Source organism: Sapajus apella, unplaced genomic scaffold (assembly GCF_009761245.1).
Source record: "Sapajus apella isolate SASKATOON/1434 unplaced genomic scaffold, GSC_monkey_1.0 scaffold153, whole genome shotgun sequence".
Taxonomy (NCBI): Eukaryota; Metazoa; Chordata; class Mammalia; order Primates; family Cebidae; genus Sapajus; species Sapajus apella.
In genome coordinates, this window is record NW_022437093.1 from 428,072 (window position 1) to 450,611 (window position 22,540).

General features: G+C 55.6%; 1 protein-coding gene across 13 annotated transcripts in view; it reads left to right on the forward strand.

Annotated features, from left to right (window-relative positions):
- The first annotated feature begins 4,853 nt into the window (after positions 1 to 4,853).
- LOC116541672 (cytochrome b561) overlaps positions 4,854 to 22,540 on the forward strand; it is a 45,860-nt gene continuing 28,173 nt past the window's right edge. For 3 of the 13 annotated variants that reach the window (XR_004264893.1, XR_004264892.1, XM_032266067.1), the window contains exons 1-5: positions 4,854 to 4,981; positions 13,879 to 14,093; positions 15,240 to 15,338; positions 15,600 to 15,703; positions 16,164 to 16,321. Coding sequence is in view for 11 of the 13 variants with exons in the window: in XM_032266067.1 (XP_032121958.1) it covers positions 13,892 to 14,093; positions 15,240 to 15,338; positions 15,600 to 15,703; positions 16,164 to 16,321 (563 nt within the window). In the remaining 2 variants the exon portion in view is untranslated. Of the gene's footprint in view, positions 4,982 to 5,012; positions 5,283 to 10,593; positions 10,829 to 13,413; positions 13,432 to 13,878; positions 14,094 to 15,239; positions 15,339 to 15,599; positions 15,704 to 16,163; positions 16,322 to 16,800; positions 17,370 to 22,540 lie in introns of those variants that run through there. The other 10 variants (XM_032266058.1, XM_032266060.1, XM_032266059.1 and 7 more) reach the window with 10 other exon arrangements.

Sequence of the window (22,540 nt, forward strand, 5' to 3'; positions counted from 1 at the left end):
AAAAAAAAAAAAAAAAAAAAAAAAAAAGGAAGGACAGAAAACAGACCTCCTCCAGATTGGTCCTCGGCTCCCTTGTGCTAATCTGCAGTCCGTGACCCAGGCTCTGCCCTGCTCCTCCGGCTGCAGGGAATCCCCGCGGAAAGGGTAGGCTCCCCAGAGGGCTGCCCAGGAATGAACTGGACAGCTGGGGAAGCCCACTCCTTTTGGCCGCTTCTTGCTTTGGGTACCCAGGGCTGTCGTGCCACCTCCTTCATGAAGCTGATCCCCAGCCCTGCTTCTCAGTCCCATGTCCCATTCCCTTGGGCCCAGCAGAGGTAAAAGGGGCTTAACTGTCCTGACTGTCGTGGCTTCTCCATCCCTCTTGCAGTGCTATTTGGCTCTTTTTGTCTGTCTTGTTTTTCACAGACTGGACCAGCCTTGGGGTTAACCAGGGACAGGGTGACACCTCACAGGCAGTGACGTGCCTCAGCCTCCTTCCTGCCACATTCCAGAGGCTGCAGGTGGCTCACGGTCTTCACCATGGCTCTGGAAGCCTTGTGGGTGTTGCTGGCTGTTCTGGTGGGTCCTGCCGGTGCTGCTGCTTTTCTTTCCCTTCCCCTGAAGCTGGGAGATAGATTTTCTCCCTGAGTGATTAATTGGTCTATTATTTATTTATTTTACCTTTTTGAGATGGAGTCTAGCTTTGTCGCACAGGCTGGAGTGCAGTGGTGCAATCTCGGCTCACTGCAACCTCCACCTCCCAGGTTCAAACAATTCTCTGCCTCAGCCTCCTGAGTAGCTGGGATTACAGGAACATGTTACCATGCCTGGCTGATTTTTGTATTTTTAGTAGAGATGGGGTTTTACCATCTTGGCCAGGCTGGTCTTGAACTCTTGACCACGGGATCCACCTGCCTCGGCCTCCCAAAGTGCTGGGATTACAGGTGTGAGCCACTAAGCCCAGCCTAATTGGTCTATTTTAAGCTTATCAAAGTAATCCCCTACTTTCAAGTTTCTCAGGGAGCAGGCCCGGAAGATGATGCCCTCGGGCTTAAAGCTGCTCCCACCACAGGGGGATGTGTCTGTCAATTGTGAGGTCCCCCAGGGCAGGCCCCCTCCTGATCTGGAGAGGGCTTGGCTCCTGCGTGCTGATTCTGCAACCTGTGGCTCAGCTCTGCACGGTTCCTCTGGTTCCAGCAAATCCTCATGAAAATAAGCCCAGGAGCCCCAAGGGTTGCAGGTCAGGCCCCCACAGCCTTCCCTCACATCATCCTTGCTCCTCTAGCCAGGGACACTCCTGCCTGTCTGTGCTGGGTTAACACCTGAGCATATTCTAGCTTGATAATTCCGTGTCGTGGCCCAATAAGCCTTCCCTGACCCTGACATCTGGGTTGAGGTTCCCTCCTACGCACCGTACCTAATCCTGATTTCCCCTCTGTAGGGTGTCAGAGATGGGCTTGGGCAGAGTGTTTCAAAGGCTCACCCCAAGTCTCTGTGCAGCTCCCCCTGAGGAAAGGCCTGTGAGAACGGGGTGGTGCCTGTCTTGTTCACAGTTCCCCAATATCTCACCTTGTACCTGGCACAGAGAAGGTACAAAAATAAAACTTTCCCAAGAATGAATGGTGTGCGTTTGAATCTTGTGTCTGAGGACTGGGGATCCATCTCTGATGCCTTTGTATCCTCTGCTGCCTAAGGTCAAGGCCTCTGCCTGAAGTCCCTGCTGAATGAGGTTAACTGGTTCCGAGACGAGAGGGGAAGTTATTGCTGGGAGGGGCTAGCACTGCAGGAGGCCCCAACCCCATCTGTCCAACACCTGAGCAAGAGGAGCAGGACTGTCAGATGAGACACAGGACGTCTGCTCACATGTGAGCAATACATCTTTTTTTTGAGATAGATTCTCGTCTGTCACCCAGGCTGGAGTGCAGTGGCGTGATTTTGGCTCATTTTAACCTCCACCTCCACCTCTTGGGTTTATGTCATTCTCCTGTGTTAGCCTCCCCAGTAGCTGGGATTACAGGCACCCACCACCATGCCCGGCTAATTGTGTTTTTAGTAGAGGTGGGGTTTCACCACATTGGCCAGACTGGTCTTGAACTCCTGACCTCAAGTGGTCAGACTTAGCCTCCCAAAGTGCTGGGATTACGATGTGAGCCATGGCACCCAGCCGGAATACATCTTTAGTATACTGCATGTAATATCTGGGACATGCTCATGCTAAAAAAAAAACTAACTGAATTTTTTGAATTTTTTTTGAGACAGTCTTGCTCCATCGCCCAGGCTGAAGTGCAGTGGTGTAATCTTGGCTCACTGCCACTTCCACCTCCAGGGTTGAAGCACTTCTGTCTCAGCCTTCCGAGTAGCTGGGACTACAGGTGCCTGTCACCACGCCTGGCTAATTTTTGTGTTTGTAGTAGAGATGGGGTTTCACCTTGTTGATCAGGCTGATCTCGAACTCCTGGCCTCAGGTGGTCCACCCACCTCGGCCTCCCAAAGTGCTGGGATTACAGGTGTGAGCCACTCATGCAGCCTGAATTTGAATGTAACTGGGAATCCTTTTCTACTTTTTCCTCTACTTTCTGAATCTGGTAACCCTAGCAAGGGGGAAGTGACTAGCCAGATGTCAGGTGGGTCTGTGCCTGAGTCTCCAGCTCTGCTCACATTCTGCCCGCTTCCTTGATGCTTCCTGCTCCTTAAATGCTTTCTGTTAGAGACCAGGGGGCACTCTAGGCGTGGCTTCCCAGCACGAGGAATCCAGGAGCACTCCCCAACCCTGCCCCAGCTGCCCTCTGGATGGTCAGGAAAGGCCTTCTGAGGAGGTGATTGCTTGAGCTGGGATTTGAAAGAATAAGCCCAGTAATGATCCAGGAAAGAACATTCCATGGAGAGATGAGAGTGAACTTGGTGCGTCTGAGAGCAGAGAGGCTAGCGTGGCTCCGAGGTGTGGGGAGGGAGGGGTTTCCACAAGAAATGCAGTCAGCATTTCAACTCAGGAGGCTTGAGCTCATCTTGGGCCGCTTAGGAAAGGACAGGGGTGTCCTCTCCTTTCCCAAGCTGAAGGAGTGCACACTTCTTAGGCTTCCAAGCCAGGAGCTTTGGCAGCAGGGATGGGGTTGGAAGGCAGTCATCCTGGGTGTCTGCTGTCCTGGGTTGGGGAATCTGGCAGCTGTGGCAAGGCCTCCAGGCCCTGGTGCTGGACAGCAGTTTGGTGGCATCGCCTGTTCTTTAAAATGGGTTGGGTGTAGCCATGAGCTCCCCATGCATCGGGTGTGCAGGCCTCTCCCTCACTCAGAACACCCTCACCCACCCTGACCCACTTGAAGCAGGCCCCTGAGAACACTGCTGACAGGGAGACAGCTGCTCTCCCTCCTAAGGGAAAGGCCTGCAGGCCAGTGCTGCCGGGGCGCAGGGCATGGGGAAGCTAAAGGGTCCCCATCATCCCTCAGCGGGAGACTCTCCTGGCTTTGGAAGGGGCTGAAGGCCCAGGGCTGTCACCAGGGAACTCAGCCTTGCTCAGTCTGTCCCGACTCCTCCTCCTCGAAGTCCGAACCCACAGACCAAACAAAGAACATGGCTCAGTTCCAGGTTCAATCCACAGGCATTCTGCCTGTTAGCATGCCACGGAAGCTGTTTCTTACCTTAAATTACCCATTCATTTCCTCCAACTGAGAGATACCCTAAACATTTTCTGTTCCTGGAGGGTTTAAGTTTGGTCTCTCTGAGGGGGTGGGCTCCGCTGTGTCTGCCCATGGGAAAGTGTGCCACGTGCAGTGGATATGCCTGTGCGTCTTGCATGGCGCTGGAGACTCTGCTCTCTGTGTACTAAGCGAGTACTGGATCCCCAGGGCCTCTCTTGCCCACTGCCTGTGGGAAGTCCACGGTCTACACAAAGTACATCCAAGTAAGCAGGTCTCCCTGCCCCCCGCCCTCCCCACGTCCCAGAATCTTGGTGCCGGGAGGGCAGGTGGGGGAGGGCGTGTGCTGAGGCCGGTTTCCCTTAGCGGGGAGGAAACCCCATTTCTCTCCTACCCCTAGGCGCTTGCTACATCTGGCTCGTCATCAGACAGGAAAGAACCCTTTGTTCCCAGCTTGCAGGAAATCTTGATCTGGACCCCTTATCTACCCACAGCACTTCCTGGACGGAGGGCCTGGACTGGGCTCTGAAGGGGCTGGCTCCCGATCTTGGTCTTGGCCTCCGCGCCCACGGGTGTTCCCCGGAGGCTGCTCTGTGGGAGCGGGGGCGGGGGTTAGTCCCGGCCTTCCCGACAGTGTCGTCTCCCCCGTGGGGGCTGGGGAGGTGCCCACAGGGCTCCCGGAGCAGCGGCGTGGCCCGAGCCGGGTCTGACACCTACTGGCCTCCTGGACCCGGGCAGGGCGAGGGCAGGGCAGGGAAGAAGGTAGAGGGCAGAAGGGGAGACCTGGAGCCAGAAAATCAGGAAGCGCGGGGCCAGGCCGGGGAAGGGCAGCGGGTCTCGCCCCTGGCACCCGCTTTCCTCTGAGCCCGGGGCCCATCCCGCCTCGCAGGCTTGGCAGACCCCAGGTCCTTCGTGCGCAGTCGGGGCTTGCCCGGCCCACCCACCCCGCTCCGCCCCAGCCCGGGCGAACCCCGCGGCCCTCGAGGCAGCCCCGCGGGCCGCAGACCCCACGCGCCCCCGAACGTAGGGGCCCCGCAGGGAGGGTCGCGAGGCCCTGATGGCGAAGGTTTCTCGAACTCGCGTCCAGAGGCCGGGCTCACGGTGGCCGCGGTTCGCCCAGCTGCGAACCCGGAGACTGCAGGGCCAGGTCCCGAGCGCGGCCGCCACCGCGGGTACCTGGCACTTGCGGGGCAGCCCCGGGGCCGAGTCCTGAGCCGGGGTGCGGGCTGCGTGCGCCACTTCCGGCCGCGGGACCCCGCCCCGCCCGCCGCCCGGTTGCCATGGCGACGCCGTCGCGCCGAGGCCCGCGGAACCGGCTGAGCGACTCGGGCGCGCCGCGGGGAGGCTCGCGGGACGCTCCGGTAGGCGAGGTAGGCGGCCGGGCCAGGGCCGGGAGCGGGGGCGGCCCAGGTGAGTCCCGACTGCGCAGGGAGGGACCGCGCCGGGCTCCGGAGCAGCAGCCGGCCTCGCACCTGCCCCCTGAGGCCGCGCACCGGACTCCGGCGCCGACCCGCATCCCGGGCCCTCTCGGAGCCGCTGCCTCTCCGGGTCCGGGCGGCCTCCGCCCTGGCCTGCCCCGGTGCCGGGTGTCTGCTGAAGTTAGAACCGAGACCCCGTTTGCCGGGGACCCGGAGTTTGGATCTTTGCTCCTGCGCCGCGTTCTAGAGCAAGGTAGGGTGCAAGTGGATCAACCAGCCTTTGGCATGGCTGCCCTCTTGAAACCTGAAGCCGGAGCCACCGCCTCCTGCCCGGAGCAGGGCCTGGGCTGCAGCGTGGAGCCGCAGGTCCCCGCCTGGGTCCCCCGACGCCCCCAGCTTCAGAGCGCGAGGGTAGGAGCTTCCCGAGTGGGAAAGCCCCACTCCTTCAGTGGCCTCAGTGGGCCTGTGGTGGGTCTGGCCGGTGCCAGCTGCGCCGAGGGTGGAGCTGCCACCACCTTGACACCTGGGAGATGGCAGGGCCACCCTCCCTCACTCCCTGCCCCACCCCCCACTGCATCACGGAGTGAGAATTGTCCTTGTGGATCTGGGATCCCCTTCTCAGGCTTCTCCCTTCTGGTCGCCCCCTCCTCTCATTCATTCCACCTTGGCAGCCTTTGTGGATTTTCTGAATCAGTAAATGAAGTTCATCTAGGGCGTCTAGATTTTGCCCCTTTGTTTTCATAGCTAATGAAGAAAAGAAAAGCCTTGCTACCTCCTCTAGATGCCTGGATTTCTCCTGTGAAATTGGATGGAGGCAGGAAAATACCACGTGGCTGCAGCCCCGTCCCCTTGCAAGAGGAGCCTCCTAGAGCTGGAGGTGGAGCCACCCTGCTTGTCCCACTCCTTTTCTTTCTTTCTTTAAATTTTTTTTTTTTTTTTTTTTGATGGAGTCTTGCTCTGTCGCCAGGCTGGCACGATCTCAGCTGGCTGCAACCTCTATCTTCCAGGTTCAGGCGATTCTCATATCTCAGCCTCCCGAGTAGCTGGGATTACAGGCATGCACCACCATGCCTGGCTAATTTTTGTATTTTTAGTAGAGAAGGGGTTTCACCATGTTGGCCTGGCTGGTCTTGAATTCCCGACCTCAAGTGATCAGCCTGCCTTGGCCTCCCAAAGTGCTAGGATTACAGGTGTGAGCCACCACACCCAGCCTTGTCCTACCACTTTACTGTCCCCACCACCTTCCCTTGGTAGGCAGAGCTTGGGCTCATGTTAATACCAGGTGGTTCAGTGGCATTAGATGGCATTGGTGAAGGGGAATGAGAAATTAACCCCCTCTAAAAGCATAGTTTCACTGGGAAAAAGTACTCTACTGTCTGAGCAATTCATAAATGAATTTTAGGAATATAAAATATCACAGATTAAAAGCAGACCCTCCTGCATTCTTCCCAGCCCCAGGAGTTTCTGCTTGGTGTGGGGGGCTGATGGTGGACAGAAAGGGAGTGTGGATTTATTAGTGTCGGCTGCCATCTGGCTCTCTGTGGCCCCAAACCTCCTGTGTCCTCAGTGCGATTCTCCTGAGGTGCTCTTAGGACAGATTTCGTGTTTGTGAGATTGCTCTTTGATGGAGTGCTGACTGCATGGCAGACACTGTGCTGGACACTAAAACGTTTATCCACTAACTCTTTCTGTGGTCAGTAAGGTAGATCCAGATATCCTCCCACTTTATAGATTAGGAAGCAGGCTTGGAGAAGGGACTTGGCTTGTCCAGGAGCTGATGGTTATAAATAGTGAGCCTGCTTTGAAATCACATCTCTCGAACCTGGGCTGCAAGGAGCCTTTCATGAGCCATTGCCCTTCTGGTCTTCAGAGGCGCCTTCCTCCATAAAAATATAATACAAATTCAGGGCCGAGCACCGTGGTTCACGCCTGTAATCCCAGCACTTTGGGAGGCTGAGGCGGTTGGATCACAAAGTCAGGAGTTTGAGACCAACCCTTCCAATATGGTGAAACCCTGTCTGTACTAAAAATACAAAACAGCTGGGCATGGTGGCATGAGCCTGTAGTCCCAGCTACTCAGGAGGCTGAGGCAGGAGAATTGCTTGAACCCAGGAGGTAGAGGTTGCAGTAAGCCGAGATCATGCCACTGCACACCAGCCTGGGCGACAGAGTGAGACTCTGTCTTAAAAAAAATAAAAATAAAAATAAAAATTATATTTTACAACTGCATTGGTATAAAGGCAAGTATAATCCAGACTGGGTTACAATAAAAAACAAAACAAAACATTTTAGGGCTGGCTTATGTCTGTCTGTAATCCCAGCGCTTTTGGAGGCCAAGGCCGGAGGACTGCTTGAGACCAGGAGTTTGACACTGGCCTGCAAAACATAGTGAAACCCTATCTCTCAGAAAAAAAAAAAAAAAAGAAAAAAAAAAAAAAAAAAAAAATATATATATATATATTTTAACTGGGCATTTTAGCATACTCATACTTCTAGCTACTTGGGAGGCTGAGATGGAAGGATCCTGTAGCCCAGGAGTCCGAGGCTGCAGTGAGCTATGATCATGCCAGTGTACTCCAGCCTGGGTGACAGAGTTAGACCTTGTCTCCAAAAAAAAAAAAAAAATATATATATATATATATATATATATATATATAATAATTGAAATAAGTTTAAAAAAATCACTTTGGGAGGCTGAGGCAGGTGGATCACCTGAGGTCAGGAGTTCAAGACCAGCCTGGCCAACATGGTGAAACCCTGTCTCTACTAAAAAGACAAAATTAGCCAGGTGTGGTGATGCACATCTGTAGTCCCAGCTTTTTGGGAGACTGAGGCAGGATAACTGCTTGAACCTAGGAGGCGGAGGTTGCAGTAAGCCCATATCATGCCACTCCAGCCTGGGCAACAGAGTGAGACTGTCTCAAAAAAAAAAAAATTGCAACATTTTCCTCAACCCTAAATGTTCATTTTTTCTTGTGATTTTCATGGAAATGGAAACATTTTTGTTCCTAAGCATTGGGAGTCCCCTGTCTGGTGGGAGAAAGGAGCTCAGTGTTTGACTTCAAGCTCTGCTGCTTCCCGGGTACCTGGTTCCTTGGTGCCTGGTCCAAGCAGTCTGTATGCCCTCGGTCTCTGGGCTGCATGGGCCAGGACAGCCACCGTGGGAGCAAGTGGAAATGCAGCTCTCTCAGCTTGTTTGCCCCCTCCTGTAACGCCTTCTCTCTTACCCTGTCCTCCTGTCCGGGCCTGTTGTCTCTGAGGGCACCTGTGCTTAGTGCCATGCTGGTACTGAGGAAGGAGGACACAGGAGGACTGGCATGGAAGGGGGAGCACTGCCCGGGAAGCCCCTTCTTTCTGGGGCAACTGGGGTGCTAAGAAAGTACCCTAACAGCTCACACCACACTTTGCCTTCTCCTTCATCACATGCTAGGACGTTCTGGGGCAACTGAGCTGTTTTCCCCTCCACCCATCAAGAAATGATGTCGTCCCTTCCTCAGTCACAATCTTTCCTAACTCAATTCAAACCCTGCTGTTGATAAGGAGGGCTGCGGCCAGCTCAGGCCGCCCGCTTCCCAGCCTCCCTGCTCCGCCTTCCACCCCCTAGGCTGTGCACCATGTGCAGTGTCTGGTCCCCAATAATGAGATTAGTCCTGGTTGCCTTTTAATAAAATGCAGTGGATGCAGGGAGGGAGAGTGATGCTCAGCTAAGCCTTGCGGGTCCTGCTGTCCTTAACGCGCTGATTGCATTAGGTGGACTCTGACTGCAGGTGGTGGGAGTGGGTGGGGAGGAGGGTGCCTCTCACAGCTGTCAGTTCCAGAAACTGCCAGAGATCAGTCACCCTCATCCTGAGCTCTCACAGAGGAAGCCAAGTGACTGTGAGGGCTACGTGCACTCCCTCTGGTCGCCAGGCTCTTGTCTGCTGAGCAGCAGAGCCCTTGGGGGTGGGGAGTGGCTGCTTCTAGGCCTTGAAGCTGCTGCCCACAGTTCTGCTCTGAGAACCCAGCGGGGCCAAGAACAGCCAGAGTCCCAGGGCCACCCAGTGAGGAGGGAAGGGCGAGAGAGGATTCTCGCTGTCAAGACTGGGAAAGGAGGGCCATGGTTCAAAGGCCCTTGCTTCCTTGGGAGTAAATCTCACCCGAGGTCCAGGGTTGCAAATGCAGCAGACACGTTTGTGGGTGGGTCCAATTCTCTCCAGAGACATTGGAATGTCTATCCCTGTAACTCCCACCCCTGGCATGGGACACAGCCCCTCCTCGCACACAAATGGGTTATCAATTACGTCGAATGAATGGCCTTGCGAGTGCCCTGTTTTGGAAGGGATCTTCCATGCACCTCCTGTAAAGCACAGAGCCACACTCAGAACCTGCAGACCTCGGTGGCCTGCAGGCCAGCCAGGGGCTTTCCTGTCATCCTCACACTTAGATTAAGAAGCCTCACCTTCCAGTCGGGAACGGGCCACTGCCGTTCCAGAGGCCACTGTTCATCTCTGGATTCCTCCCAGATGTGTGCATGCCCCGGGTCCCTGGGTCGCAGGAGCCAGGACAACCAACCACCTTTGGAGCAAATGGAAATGCAGCTCCTTTGGCTTGTTGGCCTTCCTTGAACCCCTTCCCTCTTGCCTGTGGTGGGGACCCTCTGTCTGCACGTACCTACCAGGCAGGGAGGACGCAGGGAGGACTGGCACAGGAGGGGGACCACCACCTGGGAGCCCTGCATCCAGGCAGCTTCCCCAGTGAGCGCCGACACAGACCCTGGCTGGCTTCAGTCTCTGGAAAGCCTGATGGCACCACCCTAGTTCCTGGGTCTTGGAAAGGCCAAAGCCACAGCAGCAGCAGGCAGCCACTGCTTGGCCCGAGAGCTGGAGACGCTGCCGCCCACAGACGTAAAAGCAGTGGTGCCATCTTCCGTGTGTGCATTAGGACAGGTCTTGGAGGCCTGGATCAGCTCTTGGCTCAAACTTGTACCACCCTGACCTGAAAATTTGCATTGCACAGAAGCTTATCTGCAAGCCCCTTGAGGGCAGGGACCAGGCCCCCTCTGTGTGGCTCCAGCACCTGGCCGAGTGCGGGTGCGTGCGGGTTGAGTTGAGCTGCTATTTGCTGATGGGAATTTGGGGGCATGTCTCTTGTCTTTGTTGAGCCCCCATTTTCTGGTGGGTCAAGTTGGGTCAGTGCTCCTGTTATCTGCAGTGTCATTTAAGGGCGACGTGAGAGAGAGGGCGTGAAGCACCCAGCACAGAGCAGGGGCTCACAGGCTGTTGGGTCCCCACCCTCCTGACACACCAAGCACGTGTCCACCAGGACACAGTGGAAGCAGACTGACTCAGGGTTACGACTCCCCGGGAGGCCAGGCCGGGCATTTCAGCATAGGCAGTTGCCCCTCCGAGAAGAGATCCTGGCCCTGGTGTCTGCCTGTCCCCCGGGAGCCTGGTGGGAAGGAGGGAATGGGCAGTGGCACCTTGTTCTGCTGGGCTCTCCTGCCCTTTGTACTCCATGAGGCATGGGGAGGTTGTTGGGTCGCCCGGCGGAGGGAGGGGTGATGTCCCCTCTGTTCTTCCTAATAGGAGCTAATCAGATTCTGCCTGCAGCTGGGCTCTCTGGGGATGAATCTAATAAAGGAAGCGGTGGCCTGGAGAGGACAGATGACAAGTGACTGGGGGGACAGCTCTTCTTTCAGTACATTTTCCCGTTAGACTTGGGGAGTTGGAGACCCAAGAATTCCCAAGGAGGATCAAGAGCGTCCCTGCCTTCCAGGAGTGGACGGGGCACCTTGAGATTAACCTAGACAGAAGCAACAGGGTAAGGAGGCTCCGGGAGAGCCTGGGGACAGAGTGACCTGCCTGCAAGGTGCCTGGGGAGTGGAGGGAGGGGTGTGGGGCCCGCGGCAGGGAGCCAGGCTGGGCCATGTCCTTGGCCATGGGAATAGTGGAGGCTGTAGATGGAAACAGGCAGGATCGTGCCACGAAGTTGGCATTTCACTGGCACTCGGGGCCTCTTGCGGAGGGGACACCACGACCTCGGGAACTGGCTTAGTCCCTGGAGTGTCTGTCATGTTGAAGAGGGAGAAGCTGCAGGCCCTGACTTGGGTGTGGCATGAGGATGGTCGGGAGGGAAGTGAGGGGAGGACCCAGCATGCGGTGGCCTGGGCAGCCTGGGCGGAGGAGCCGAGGTGTCACCTGGGCCCAGAAGAAGGGCAGTCCCGCTAGAGTGGGGAAGGCGTGAGAAGACTTGGTGACAATGGGAGAGGAGGTGACTAGGGAAGGGCTGGGTTTGAAGCATCTGTGGGATGTCCAGAGATGAGAAGACATGAGTAGTGAACAGACAGAAATGGGGCTTGAATTTGGGGTTGCGGGGACAGAACTGATACCTATGTAGGTGACAGATAAGGAAAGAGGCAGGAATTCCAGAAATAGGATTTATTGTTGGCTGGGGCTTCTGGAATCCTGTATTCCTGTCCACCCTGGGGCTGCGTTTCTGGGAGATGATTTGACGGAATGTGTCGGAAATCTAAAACAGAACCTAGCCCTTGTCTCAGGATTCCCTGCAGAGGAGTTTGCAAAGATGACCACATCCTGTTGCTTATTTGGTGGAAAACTGACAGCTAACTAAATACTGAACAGTGAGGACTCGTTGGCTAAAAAGTGGCCATGCAGTGTAAGAGCGTGAGAACGATGCTGCTGCATGCTCAGTGACACAAACCATGCGCGCTACGCCCTTAGTGAAAAAGCAGGTTAGAAAACAGCACGATCCTGCTTCTGTTAGAGGAATGCATGTGTGTTTTTGGGAAGGTGTGTGAGGATGCAGAGCAAATGCTGACGGCCTGCCATTTTACCTTTTTTCCTGATCCATATTCTGCTGCAGTGTGTGTAGACTATTAACACACCTTCCCCCCTTTTAATTAAAAAAAATTTTTTTGAGACAGAGTCTCACTCTATCACCCGGGTGGGAATGCAGTGGCGTGAACTTGGTCCACTGCAAACTCTGCCTCCTGGGTTCAAGTGATTCTCTTGCCCCAGCGTCCCAAGTAGCTGGGATTACAGGTGTGCACCACCATGTCCTTGCTAATTTTTGTATTTTTAGTAGAGATGGGATTTCACCGTGTTGCAGCTGGTCTTCAACTCCTGGGCTCAGGTGATTCACTCACCTTGGCCTCCTTAAGTGCTGGGATTACAGGTGTGAGCCACCGAGCCTGGCCAACACATATCCCGCTTTTAATGGTGGAGTTGCCAACAGTTGTCCGACGTGGCAGAGAGAACTGGGCAGCAGAGAAGGAGCCCATCCCTGGGAGGGACTGAAAACCAGCTCCTGGGCGCTGCAGGGCAGTGTGTGGTGGGTGTGAAAGGGGTCAGTGCCCTTGTGCTGGCCACTGTCCTCCTAGTTCTGATACAGTTGCTGCCAGGAGAGGCTGGACCATGGCGAGGGGCCAGTGGACAACCATCCGGGGTGTGGTGGGGGCAGCAGCGGTGCTCCAGTGTCTGCTTGTGGTGGCCGTGGTGGTGACCATGGTGCAGCAGTCACAGTGGCAGTGGAGGGCCATGGCAGCACTTTTCCATGGCGCAAGGGCTGCTGCTGCCACTGGGTGAAGGGAGAGCAGGCGAGGGCACGATTGTTCTCCTCCTGCTGCCTCTCCTCCCATCCCCAGCTGCTGGGCGCTCTCCTGTCTGGCACGAGGCTGTGCAGGCACTGGGCACTCCCGTGGGCTCCTAGTGTGGCCTTCTCACTCCTACGTCCCTTGGAACCACCTGCTCTCTGTTCTCCTCGGAGGGTCACGTGGGGCCGAGTGCCTCCACAGCCGTGCTGAGCTCTACCCAGCCCCCTCGCAGGCCTCAGCTCTGGGGACCTTCAGTTTTGGAACCTCACTGAGGACCATTCTAGAGTGCGGGTCCGCCCGCCCCAGCTATGGAGGGGAAGTGCAGTGTCCCTGTGTGCTGACAGGTCCCTGTGTGCAGCTGGGTCCAGGCACTTCTATTCTGCAGGTGCTGCGAGGTGGGGGGGCGGGTGGGCCGTGGAAGCTGGGCTGGCTTTCCTGGGTGTGGGGTGGGGGGGCCTCATCGCCAGTGTGGAGTCAAAAACCAGGCTGGGGAGAGAGACTTCCCATTTCTCCCCGAGATGTACTTCATGATGCGTCTGGAGAAAAGGTGTGACCAGCCCCATCCCTTCAAGGAGTGTGCTCACCTGTGTAACTCACTTGCAAAGCCCACCTGAGGAAAGCCAGGGTCTCTCGAAACAGAAAAGAGAGCCAGGCACTGGGCCCTTGTGCTCACCAGAATTTGGGGTATCTTGCCTTGCATCCTCACTGCGTGTGGAACTCCTGGTGTCACGTCCCAGGTCTCGCCTGTTCCTGTGGGGAGGCTGCCCCCCAGTCATTCCTGAGACTTGGGACCTCTGCTCCAGGATGATGGGTGGGAAGGGGCTTGTGGGTGGGAGAATGAGGGCTGCTTCCCTTGGGAGCCTCAGTGGAGGGTATCGGGGCCACATCTTGGTGGGGGGTGTGTGCGTGTGCATCTGTTGGGGGGACATGTGCATCTCTAGGGGTGCTGTGTGCATCTGGGGGGACTATGTACAACCCTAGGGGCTGTTGTGTACATCTAGTGGGGGTGGCTGTGTGCATTTCGAGGGGCTGTGCATCTTGGATGTCTGTGCGTATCTGGGGGGACTGTGCACCTCGGGGGTGGCTGTGCGCCATCTGGGGTGGCCACGCACATCTTGGGGAGGCATGTACATCTCAGGGGACATGCACATCTGGGGGGGTCCATGCTCATCTTGGGGGGCCTGTGTGCATCTGGGACAGCTTTGTGCATCTCAGGGGGCTCCGTGCTGCTCCTCTGAGCTCTGCTTTTTCCTTGCAGCCTTGGCCTCAGCATGGAGGGGAGGGCCACCGCGTCCACCCCTGCAGCGCTGCCTTACTACGTGGCCTTCTCCCAGCTGCTGGGCCTGACCTTGGTGGCCATGACTGGCGCTTGGCTTGGTCTGTACCGAGGCGGCATTGCCTGGGAGAGCGACCTGCAGTTCAATGTGCACCCGCTCTGCATGGCCATAGGCCTGATCTTCCTGCAGGGAGATGGTGAGTCCAACAGCTGCTCCTATCTGCCCGGGCTTGTGGGGGTCCCTGAGAGGCAGTTTGCAGGGGTCCTGTCACCCCTGCAGTCTCTTCCGGTTGGACAAATCTAAGATTCTAACAAAGACAGAGATGGAAGCTGGCTCAGAGCCTGGGGAGATGGAGGCTGGTGGGTGGCAGCTCCTGTCCAGCCTGGCCCGGCATTGGCACCTCCTGTTTCCACACAGAACATCCAAGATGGGGGCTTCGTGGAGCAGAGGGAAAGGGGTGGGGCCCCGAGCCAGGCTGTGTTGCAGGGGTGGTTTGAATTGAGGGAAAAAATAAGCATATGCGAGAGAGTGTGTGTGCATGCATGCGCACGTGTCTTAGACTTGGCAGAGCTAGAGTGCCTACCTCTGGGACAGGAGCCAGGTGGTGCGTGGCCTCCACCTGCCTCCGGGCCAGAGATCCAGGAAGTGGGATCTACATCCGGTTGATCCCGCTCTTCCTAGAGGCAGTCCTGGTGACAGCCACCCTGAGCAGCAGAAAGCTCAGAGGCATTCCTCACGTGACCTAGTCTTGCCCACCTCTTCTGGATGTGGGAGGTCAGGCTCGGATCACAAGGTTCTGCCTGGAAGGGGGACTGCTTGCTAAGCATAGGACCATCTGCCCAGACTGCAGTGGGGCCACATGAGGAGCCATGTGGCTAACAGGTGAACTCAGTGGCTACTGGTTTCCTCAGTATGACCAACAGTGAACCCCAAACATGGCCTGGAATATGCAGGACACCTGACAAGAAGGCAGGTGGGGCGGAGCGTCTGCTGGGCCGGGTAGCTCCTTCAGGTGGGGGCGAGGGCAAAGGCCCTGCCTTTGCTGCCTCTCCTGGTGATGGGACAGGCCTCCCGCCCTGCCCTCTTTGAGTGTGCACAGCTTGGGGAGGTTGGAGGGTCGGGGAGGGGTGTTAGGCTGCACACAGCCCTAGTGCTCTGGGAGAAGGCCAGGACATGCCCAGGGTCCCTGGGGGAGGCTGGCTTTGTCCTCGGTTCCTGCAGCTGGGCTCCGGTGACAAGACGACAGCTCACATTGCCTCTGCACCAAGGGGTCTCCTTGCTGCTGGGCAGGAGGCCTCACTGCAGGCGGGTGCACTCATGTTCCTGCTCTCGCCTGCCATAGCCCTGCTGGTTTACCGTGTCTTCAGGAATGAAGCCAAACGCACCACCAAGGTCCTGCACGGACTGCTGCACGTCTTTGCGCTCATCATCGCTCTGGTTGGTGAGTTCTCGGGTGCAGCCTTCCTGCCCCTGCCTGCCTCTTCAGGCGTTGCAAATGCCCGCCCCATCTGCTCTGTTCCGTCCCCAGAGCTGTGATGGGCCCGCCCCACTCCAAACATTCCCTGCAGGGCTGCTGGGTGCTGGCAGCCATCGAGCTGGGACTAAAGCGCAGAAGTCCCCACTAACCGGTTCCCTTGGGTCATCTCACCCCCTCCTTTTTCCACATCCAACCCTGTCCTCCTGTGGCCTGTCTCTGGCCCAGGCTTGGTGGCGGTGTTCGACTACCACAGGAAGAAGGGCTACGCTGACCTGTACAGCCTGCACAGCTGGTGTGGGATCCTGGTCTTTGTCCTGTACTTCGTGCAGGTGAGTCCTTCCAGCACCTGGGGCCTGGGCCACCTCCCAGGGAGGTGGGAGGGGAGGGGAGCTGGGCCGAATGTGCTTGATGGAAGGGCCTGTTCCCTGGGGTGCGTGCAGAGGAGAGAGCTGCCTTAGCACAGCCGGACGCTGCCTTCCCAGGCCTGGGTGGGTGCAAAGCTAGGATTGGAGGCCAAGAGTGCCCAGCTCCCAGGCGCCCTGCGGCTCACAAGCCCAGCTTTCCGAGTCTGCAGGTGTGCTAAGGCTTCAAGCGTTGGGGTCGTGCCCCTCCCACCCCCGTGCTGAGGAGGGAGGAAACCAGGCGGGGCTGAGGGGCTCGCAGTCGCCACGTGGGCACGTGGGCGCGTGGGCGCACGGGCTCACGGGCGCGTCGGCGTGTGCCTGGGCTGACCTCGGCTGCTCGGGTTGGCCGCCGCCGCGTCCCGGAACCGCCCTCCTTTCCTCCTAGTGGCTGGTGGGCTTCAGCTTCTTCCTCTTCCCTGGAGCCTCGTTTTCCCTGAGGAGCCGCTACCGCGCGTCACACGTCTTCTTTGGCGCCACCATCTTCCTCCTCTCCGTGGGCACCGCCCTGCTGGGCCTGAAGGAGGCCCTGCTGTTCAAGCTCGGGTGAGTGTCCGGGGCGGGAGGGGGCAAGGCCCGAGCCAGCCCGGCTCAGAGCTCACCCTGCCCTCTGCTTCCCGGCCGTGGCTTCCTGCGCCGCCTCGCGTGGACTCAGACAGCTGGCGCCTGTAGTTACGCTTGCTAAGATCTGGGGGCCGGGGGCCTGGGGCCTGGCTTTAGTTGGCTTTATCTTTTCAGAGAAACTTCGGGGCTATGGGCACCCTATTCATTCCCATCGCGCAGCAGGATCTGCGGCACAACTGCTTAGAACTGGAAGAATGATCTAGATTTTTACATTCCCCATCTTTTTCTGTCTGAGCAGTAGCTGGAGATTGCTGGTTGGGTCAGGGGGGTGGTCTTTCTGTTGGGCAGGGTAGGGAGGCACGGGCTGGTGCTGGCATCCCCGTGCCATCTTTAAGGCCCAGAATACGAAAGGCATTTGGCCTGTGACCCCTCGGGCAGCTCCTCCCTTCCTCTCACCCCTGCAGGGCCAAGTACAGCTTGTTTGAGCCCGAGGGCGTCCTGGCCAACGTGCTGGGCCTGCTGCTGGCCTGCTTCGGGGGTGTGGTGCTCTACATCTTGACCCGGCCCGACTGGAAGCGGCCCTCCCAGGCGGAGGAGCAGGCCCTCTCCATGGACTTCAAGACGCTGACGGAGGGAGACAGCCCCAGCTCCCAGTGATGCGCCCAGCAGGCCCTGGGGGTCCGCAGGGTGTCTTCAGGGCTGCAGGCTCCGGCGGAGGGCGGGCGAGTGCGTGCAGCTGCGTCTGTTTGAGTGCTGCTTTCTGGGGCGGGGCTCCGCCGCCTCTGCTTCTCCCTTTCTCCGCTGCTATAGCTCCCGCGTCTCTATTGTCCCCTTCAGTGCAAAGGCTTTGGTGGTCAGTCTTGGTCGCAGAGCACAGATCTTTAGAGGAGCCAGCGAGAGGGCCCCACCCTCCCGGCAGCAGATGCCTGGGGCAAGGCCACGGGAAACTGGGGGGGGGGGGGCCTCAGGGACGGGCCTGGAAAGGCCATGACGGCTTCTGAATGCAAACCAGGAGCCCCTCCAGCCCGAGTAACACGTGGTACAGATGGGCCCAGTCTTTGGCAGAGGAGCAAGTGACATGATGTGTCAAGTATGTTGGTGTTGAGAGCAAGGTTCCCAGGAGAGGGGCGGGCCAGGCCCGCGGAGGCTGAGATGAGGCCCTGGTCCAGCTGCAGTCCTGACCCTCCTATTCTTTAACCCTTTATTCAGGACAGCTTTGCTGGGAGAGGGGGTGGAAGACCATGACTTCAGACAAACGTTCCCTTCGCAGATGTGGGCAGCTTCCTCTCAGGCTGATCCAGACATGGGGGGCAAAGGTGGGAGGCACCCTACAGCCCCTTTCTGCTGGGGCTCCCTCCCTGCAGCACCCCTCCCCTGACCTCACAGCTCAGCCCTGGTTTCTTCTCCCAGGCTCACCCAGGCTTTGCTCAGGCTGGGAGGCGGAGGGCACAAAGCTTAGCATTTTTTAAATGAAAAACCACTGCTGTTGGCTGTGGCTGGAGCCCCTGGGCTGCTGGAGTTGCTGCCTCTGTTCTGGAGGACGAGCCTTCTCCCTCTGACTTGGTGCCCATCTTTCCAGGTAGTCAGGATGGAGTCAGAACTAGACTGGTCTGCAGACCCCCCAGCCTCTTATGTTCTGTGTGAGTGTCGTGCTGTTAGCTGAGTCACTGTTTGGCTTCGGCCTGGAGATAGCGTGATTAGAACATTGATCGTGTGCGTCTTGGATCTGGTGACTTCTCTCCTTGTTTTCCTTGTTTTTTGGGGGTTTGAGGAGCATGGCTTAGCTTGAGACAGACACAGTTTGCTTCAGTGAAGAAGCTGGTAACAGTTCCAGACCTGATGGCGACTCTCCCTTTCCTCCCCGATGCCGCCTTAGAGATATGGGTCAGCCTCCTCTAATGCTCAGATTTCCGGGAGTTGGCTTTTGCTGCCAGTCCTGCCTCAGGCGATGTCATTTCTGGGAGCAGGTGGTTATAGTTCAGGCCCCTCCCCAGCAGGGGCTGCCCAGGCTCCTTGGAGCCCCTTTCCCTCCTCCTCTCAGCCTGCCTGGATGACGGTGTTCGCCTCCTGTTTACACTGTATACTCTTCAAGGGTAGTGGCACTGTGAGTTCTTTAATCAGACACCCACTTGTATAGTGAAATGTCCACATGTGGGAAAACTCCACCTCAGACAACTACCAAAGTACAATCCTGTCTCCCTAGCCCGAATGCTAGAGAGAAATGGAACCTTAGATTTGCAACAAAAGTCTGTAAACCGCTGTTTGCCAAAGTGAACGCTGGATGACTAAGGATGACTGAGGAGCAAAGGCGGCCCCCAGGAGCAGCTCTGTGGTGGGTTATTTTATTTTGCCTGTGGCCAGTCTTCTGTGAAATACAATGTGCTGTTGGTGCAACAGATGATGCAATAAATGTCTACAGCAGACCTCTCGCCTGTTACCTTCCTTTACTGTGCAATAAAAGGAGCCAGAGCTTTGAGCAGCCAGAAACATGATGTTAGCTCCAGGCCTGAGAGAAATTAGGTATCTGCAGGCTGGGCACAGAAGGTAAAGTGATAGTGATATTGATCACAGCCTAGGGTCTGAAAAGGCCCTGGTTGTCCAGTCTCCACGCAGCGGAGGCAGTGCTTCCACGTGGTGAGATAAACCCTTTGCTTTCAGCCTGCGGGTGGCCTGGAGAGGGAGGCTGCAAGTGCCTGGTAAGAGCCTCAGGGAGGAGTGCCTCCGAGTGTTTAACAGACCCCTTTCCCTTTGAAACTGGTCTTTTGATCCTTAAGAGGAGGAGCAAAGGTTTTGGAACAAGCCAAGATCCCACTTTTGATCCAAGCACGTGGCTCAGGCAGAAGGTGTGTTTTGGCAAATTTGGGTGGAATCGCACCGTGGCTCTGTGCCTTGTCACTTAAAGCAGCGGTCCCCAACCTTTCTGGCAGCAGGGACAGGTTTTGTGGAAGACAATCTTTCCACAGACCAAGGCTGGAGGCAAGGAATAGTTTTGGGATGATTCAAGCACATTACATTTATTGTGCATTTTGTATTATTATTACATTGTAATATATAATGAAATAATTCTACAACTCATGGAAATGTGGAATCAGTGGGAGCCCTGAGCTTGTTTTCCTGCAACTATACGGTCCCTTCTGGGGGTGCTGGGAGACAGTGACAGACCATCAGGCATTGGATTCTCTTAAGGAGGGGGCAACCTAGATCCCTCACATGCGCAGCTCACAATAGGGCTCTGGGGATCTGACAGGAGGCGGAGCTCCGGCGGTCATGCTCATTGGCTGCTGCTCACCTCCTCCGGTGGCCAGGTTCCTAACAGGGCATGGACCCATACTGGCCTGGGGCCCTGGGCTGGGGACCCCTGACTGAAAACATCTGAAAAACTCACCAGAGCTCACTATTTAAAGGGACCCCACAGCAGATCCTCTAATAAGGTAACAGCAGTCCCTGCTTCCCAGCATGTCTCAACTTTATCTTCTGTATCGTAGCTGGTCTCTCATGTGTAGGAGCCAGAGTGGAGAGGTCCTTCCTTAGGGCACCGGTAGAGTCCCTCTTGAATCAAGGCTTCTGTGGGGAACTTTATTTACTGAAAAGCATTCAAAACACGTGGCTTGATACTTGTCACAAGCTGCTTCCTCAGCCAAGAGCATCTCATTTCTGTTTTTTTGTTTTTTTTTTTTGCGCCAGCCTCTGCATCTTTTTTTCTTGCCTGTTTGTTTATGTATATCCCACCTTCCCGAGTAGCTGGGATTACAGGTGCCTGCCACTGTGCCCGCCACTGTGCCCAGCTAATTTCTTTTTTTTGTAGAAATGGGGTTTCACCATCTTTGCAAGGCTGGTCTTGAACTCCTAACGTCATGATCCACCTGCCTCTACCTCCGAAAGTGCTGGGATTACAGGCGTGAGCCACCGTGCCTGGCCCCTCCCCTTTTTCTTTTAAATTAAGTTCTGGGGTACCTGTGCAGATCGTGCAGGTTACACAGTATAAATGTGCCATGGTGGTGTGCTGCATCCACCGCCCCATCATCTACATTAGGTATTTCTCCTAATGCTATCCCTCCCCAATCCCCCCACCCCCTGCTGTTCCTCTCCCAGCCCCCACCACCCTCTGACAGGCCCCTCCCTGTGTGATGTTCCCCTCCCTGTGTCGGTGTGTTCTCATTGTTCAACACCCACTTATGAGTGAGAACATGGTGGTGGTTGGTTTTCTGTTCTTGTGTCAGTTTGCTGAGAATGATGGTTTCCAGTTTCATCCATGTCCCTGCAAAGGACATGGACCCATCCTTTCTATGGCTGCATAGTATTCCATGGTGTATATGTGCCACATTTTCTTTATCCACTCTATCATTGGTGGGCATTTGGGTTGGTTCCAAGTCTTTGCTATTGTGAACAGTGTTGCAATAAACATATGTGTACATGGGTCTTTATAATAGAATGACTTATACTCATTTGGGTGTATACCCTGTAACGGGATTGCTGGGTCAAATGGTATTTCTGTTTCTAGATCCTCAGCAATCACCACACTGTCTTCCACAATGGTTGAACTAATTTACACTCCCACCAACAGAGTAAAATTGTTCCTATTTCTCTACATCTGTTGTCTCCTGATTTTTTAATGACCGCCATTCTAACTGGCGGGAGGTGGTACCTCAATGTAGTTTTGATTCATATTTCTCTAATGACCAGGGATGACGAGCTTTTTTTCATATGTTTGTTGGCTGCATAAATGTCTTCTTTTGAAAAGTGTCTGCTCATATCTTTTGCCCACTTTTTGATGGGGTTGTTTTTTTCTTGTAAATTTGGTTAAGTTCTCTGTAGATTCTGGATAGTAGCTCTTTGTCAGATGGGTAGATTGCAAAGTTTTTTTTCCCATTCTGTTGGTTGCCGATTCACTCTATTGATAGTTTCTTTTGCTGTGCAGAAGCTCTTAAGTTTAATTAGATCCCATTTGTCTAGTTTGGCTTTTGTTGCCATTGCTTTTGGTGTTTTAGTCATGAAGTCCTTGTCCATGCCTATGTCCTGAATGGTACTGCCTAGGTTTTCTTTTAGAGTTTTTATGGTGTTAGGCCTCATGTTTAAATCTTTAATTCATCTAATTTTTGTATAAGGTGTAAGGAAGGGGTCCAGGTTCGGGTTTCGGAAAGGGTCTCTGTGAATACCGAAATGACCTCGGGCACCAGGGGATGATGCCTCCCTCTCCAGAGAGCCACTGCACGTCTTCCCCCACTAATCTCCAGTTGGATAACAGCAGGGATGTCACCTTCTTATTGGATTTGGGACTCTGTGAAGTCCCAAAGCGACTCCTCTTGACTGAACATAGAGTTATTTCTCCAAACGAGCACACAGCATTTCCCAAGCCATCCTCCTGGACCCAGCGTCTGGGCTCTGCTGGGCGTCATTCGGGGTTGGTCTTTTCAGACCATCCCTTCCGAGAGAGGAAGCACATGGTGGAGGGAAGAGCTCTCAGTGCGGCTCTGAGTCAGTCCTACCTTTGCCTGACCCTGAGCAACTTCAGCTCCCAGGATCTGTTTCTGCATTTGTGTTTTGGAGACAGCAGTGTTGCCTGTCGAGGTGTGAGAAATACATTAGGGAATATATGTGAAGCCCTTATCGTGGTGTCTGGGACATAATGGACCTCCCAAGAGAGCGGCCTGTTAGAATGGACTCTGAGCACCTTCTCTTCTATGAGGACCCTCTCTTTTTATCACAGGGCCTTCCAGACGTGGTACCCTTGTTATCAATGCCCTATCTTATTCCTGAGAATGGAATAACTCAGCTGCCAAGGTTCTCCAAGCTCCTCATCCAGTTTCTGTTTTTAAGGCTGAAAGAGGATGACTTCATTCCCCGCTGGTTCACCTACCCATTCCCAGCTGACTGCAGGGGAGTTTAGCCACCACGCACGCGTGTACTGCACCTGCCTGCAGGTACCAAAAGGTACCCGTGAGGGATGAATGTCTGACCCAGTGCTTCTGAGGATCGACAGGCTTCTGCTGAGTTTGCTGTTTGTTTCTACTCTGAGTAGCTTTTTATTCAGGTCGAGGGTAAATTCTTTTTAAGAAGTATTAATAGTTTTTTTTTGTTTGTTTTTTTGAGACGGAGTTTCGCTCTTGTTACCCAGGCCGGAGTGCAATGGCGCGATCTCGGCTCACCGCAACCTCCGCCTCCTGGGTTCAGGCAATTCTCCTGCCTCAGCCTCCTGAGTAG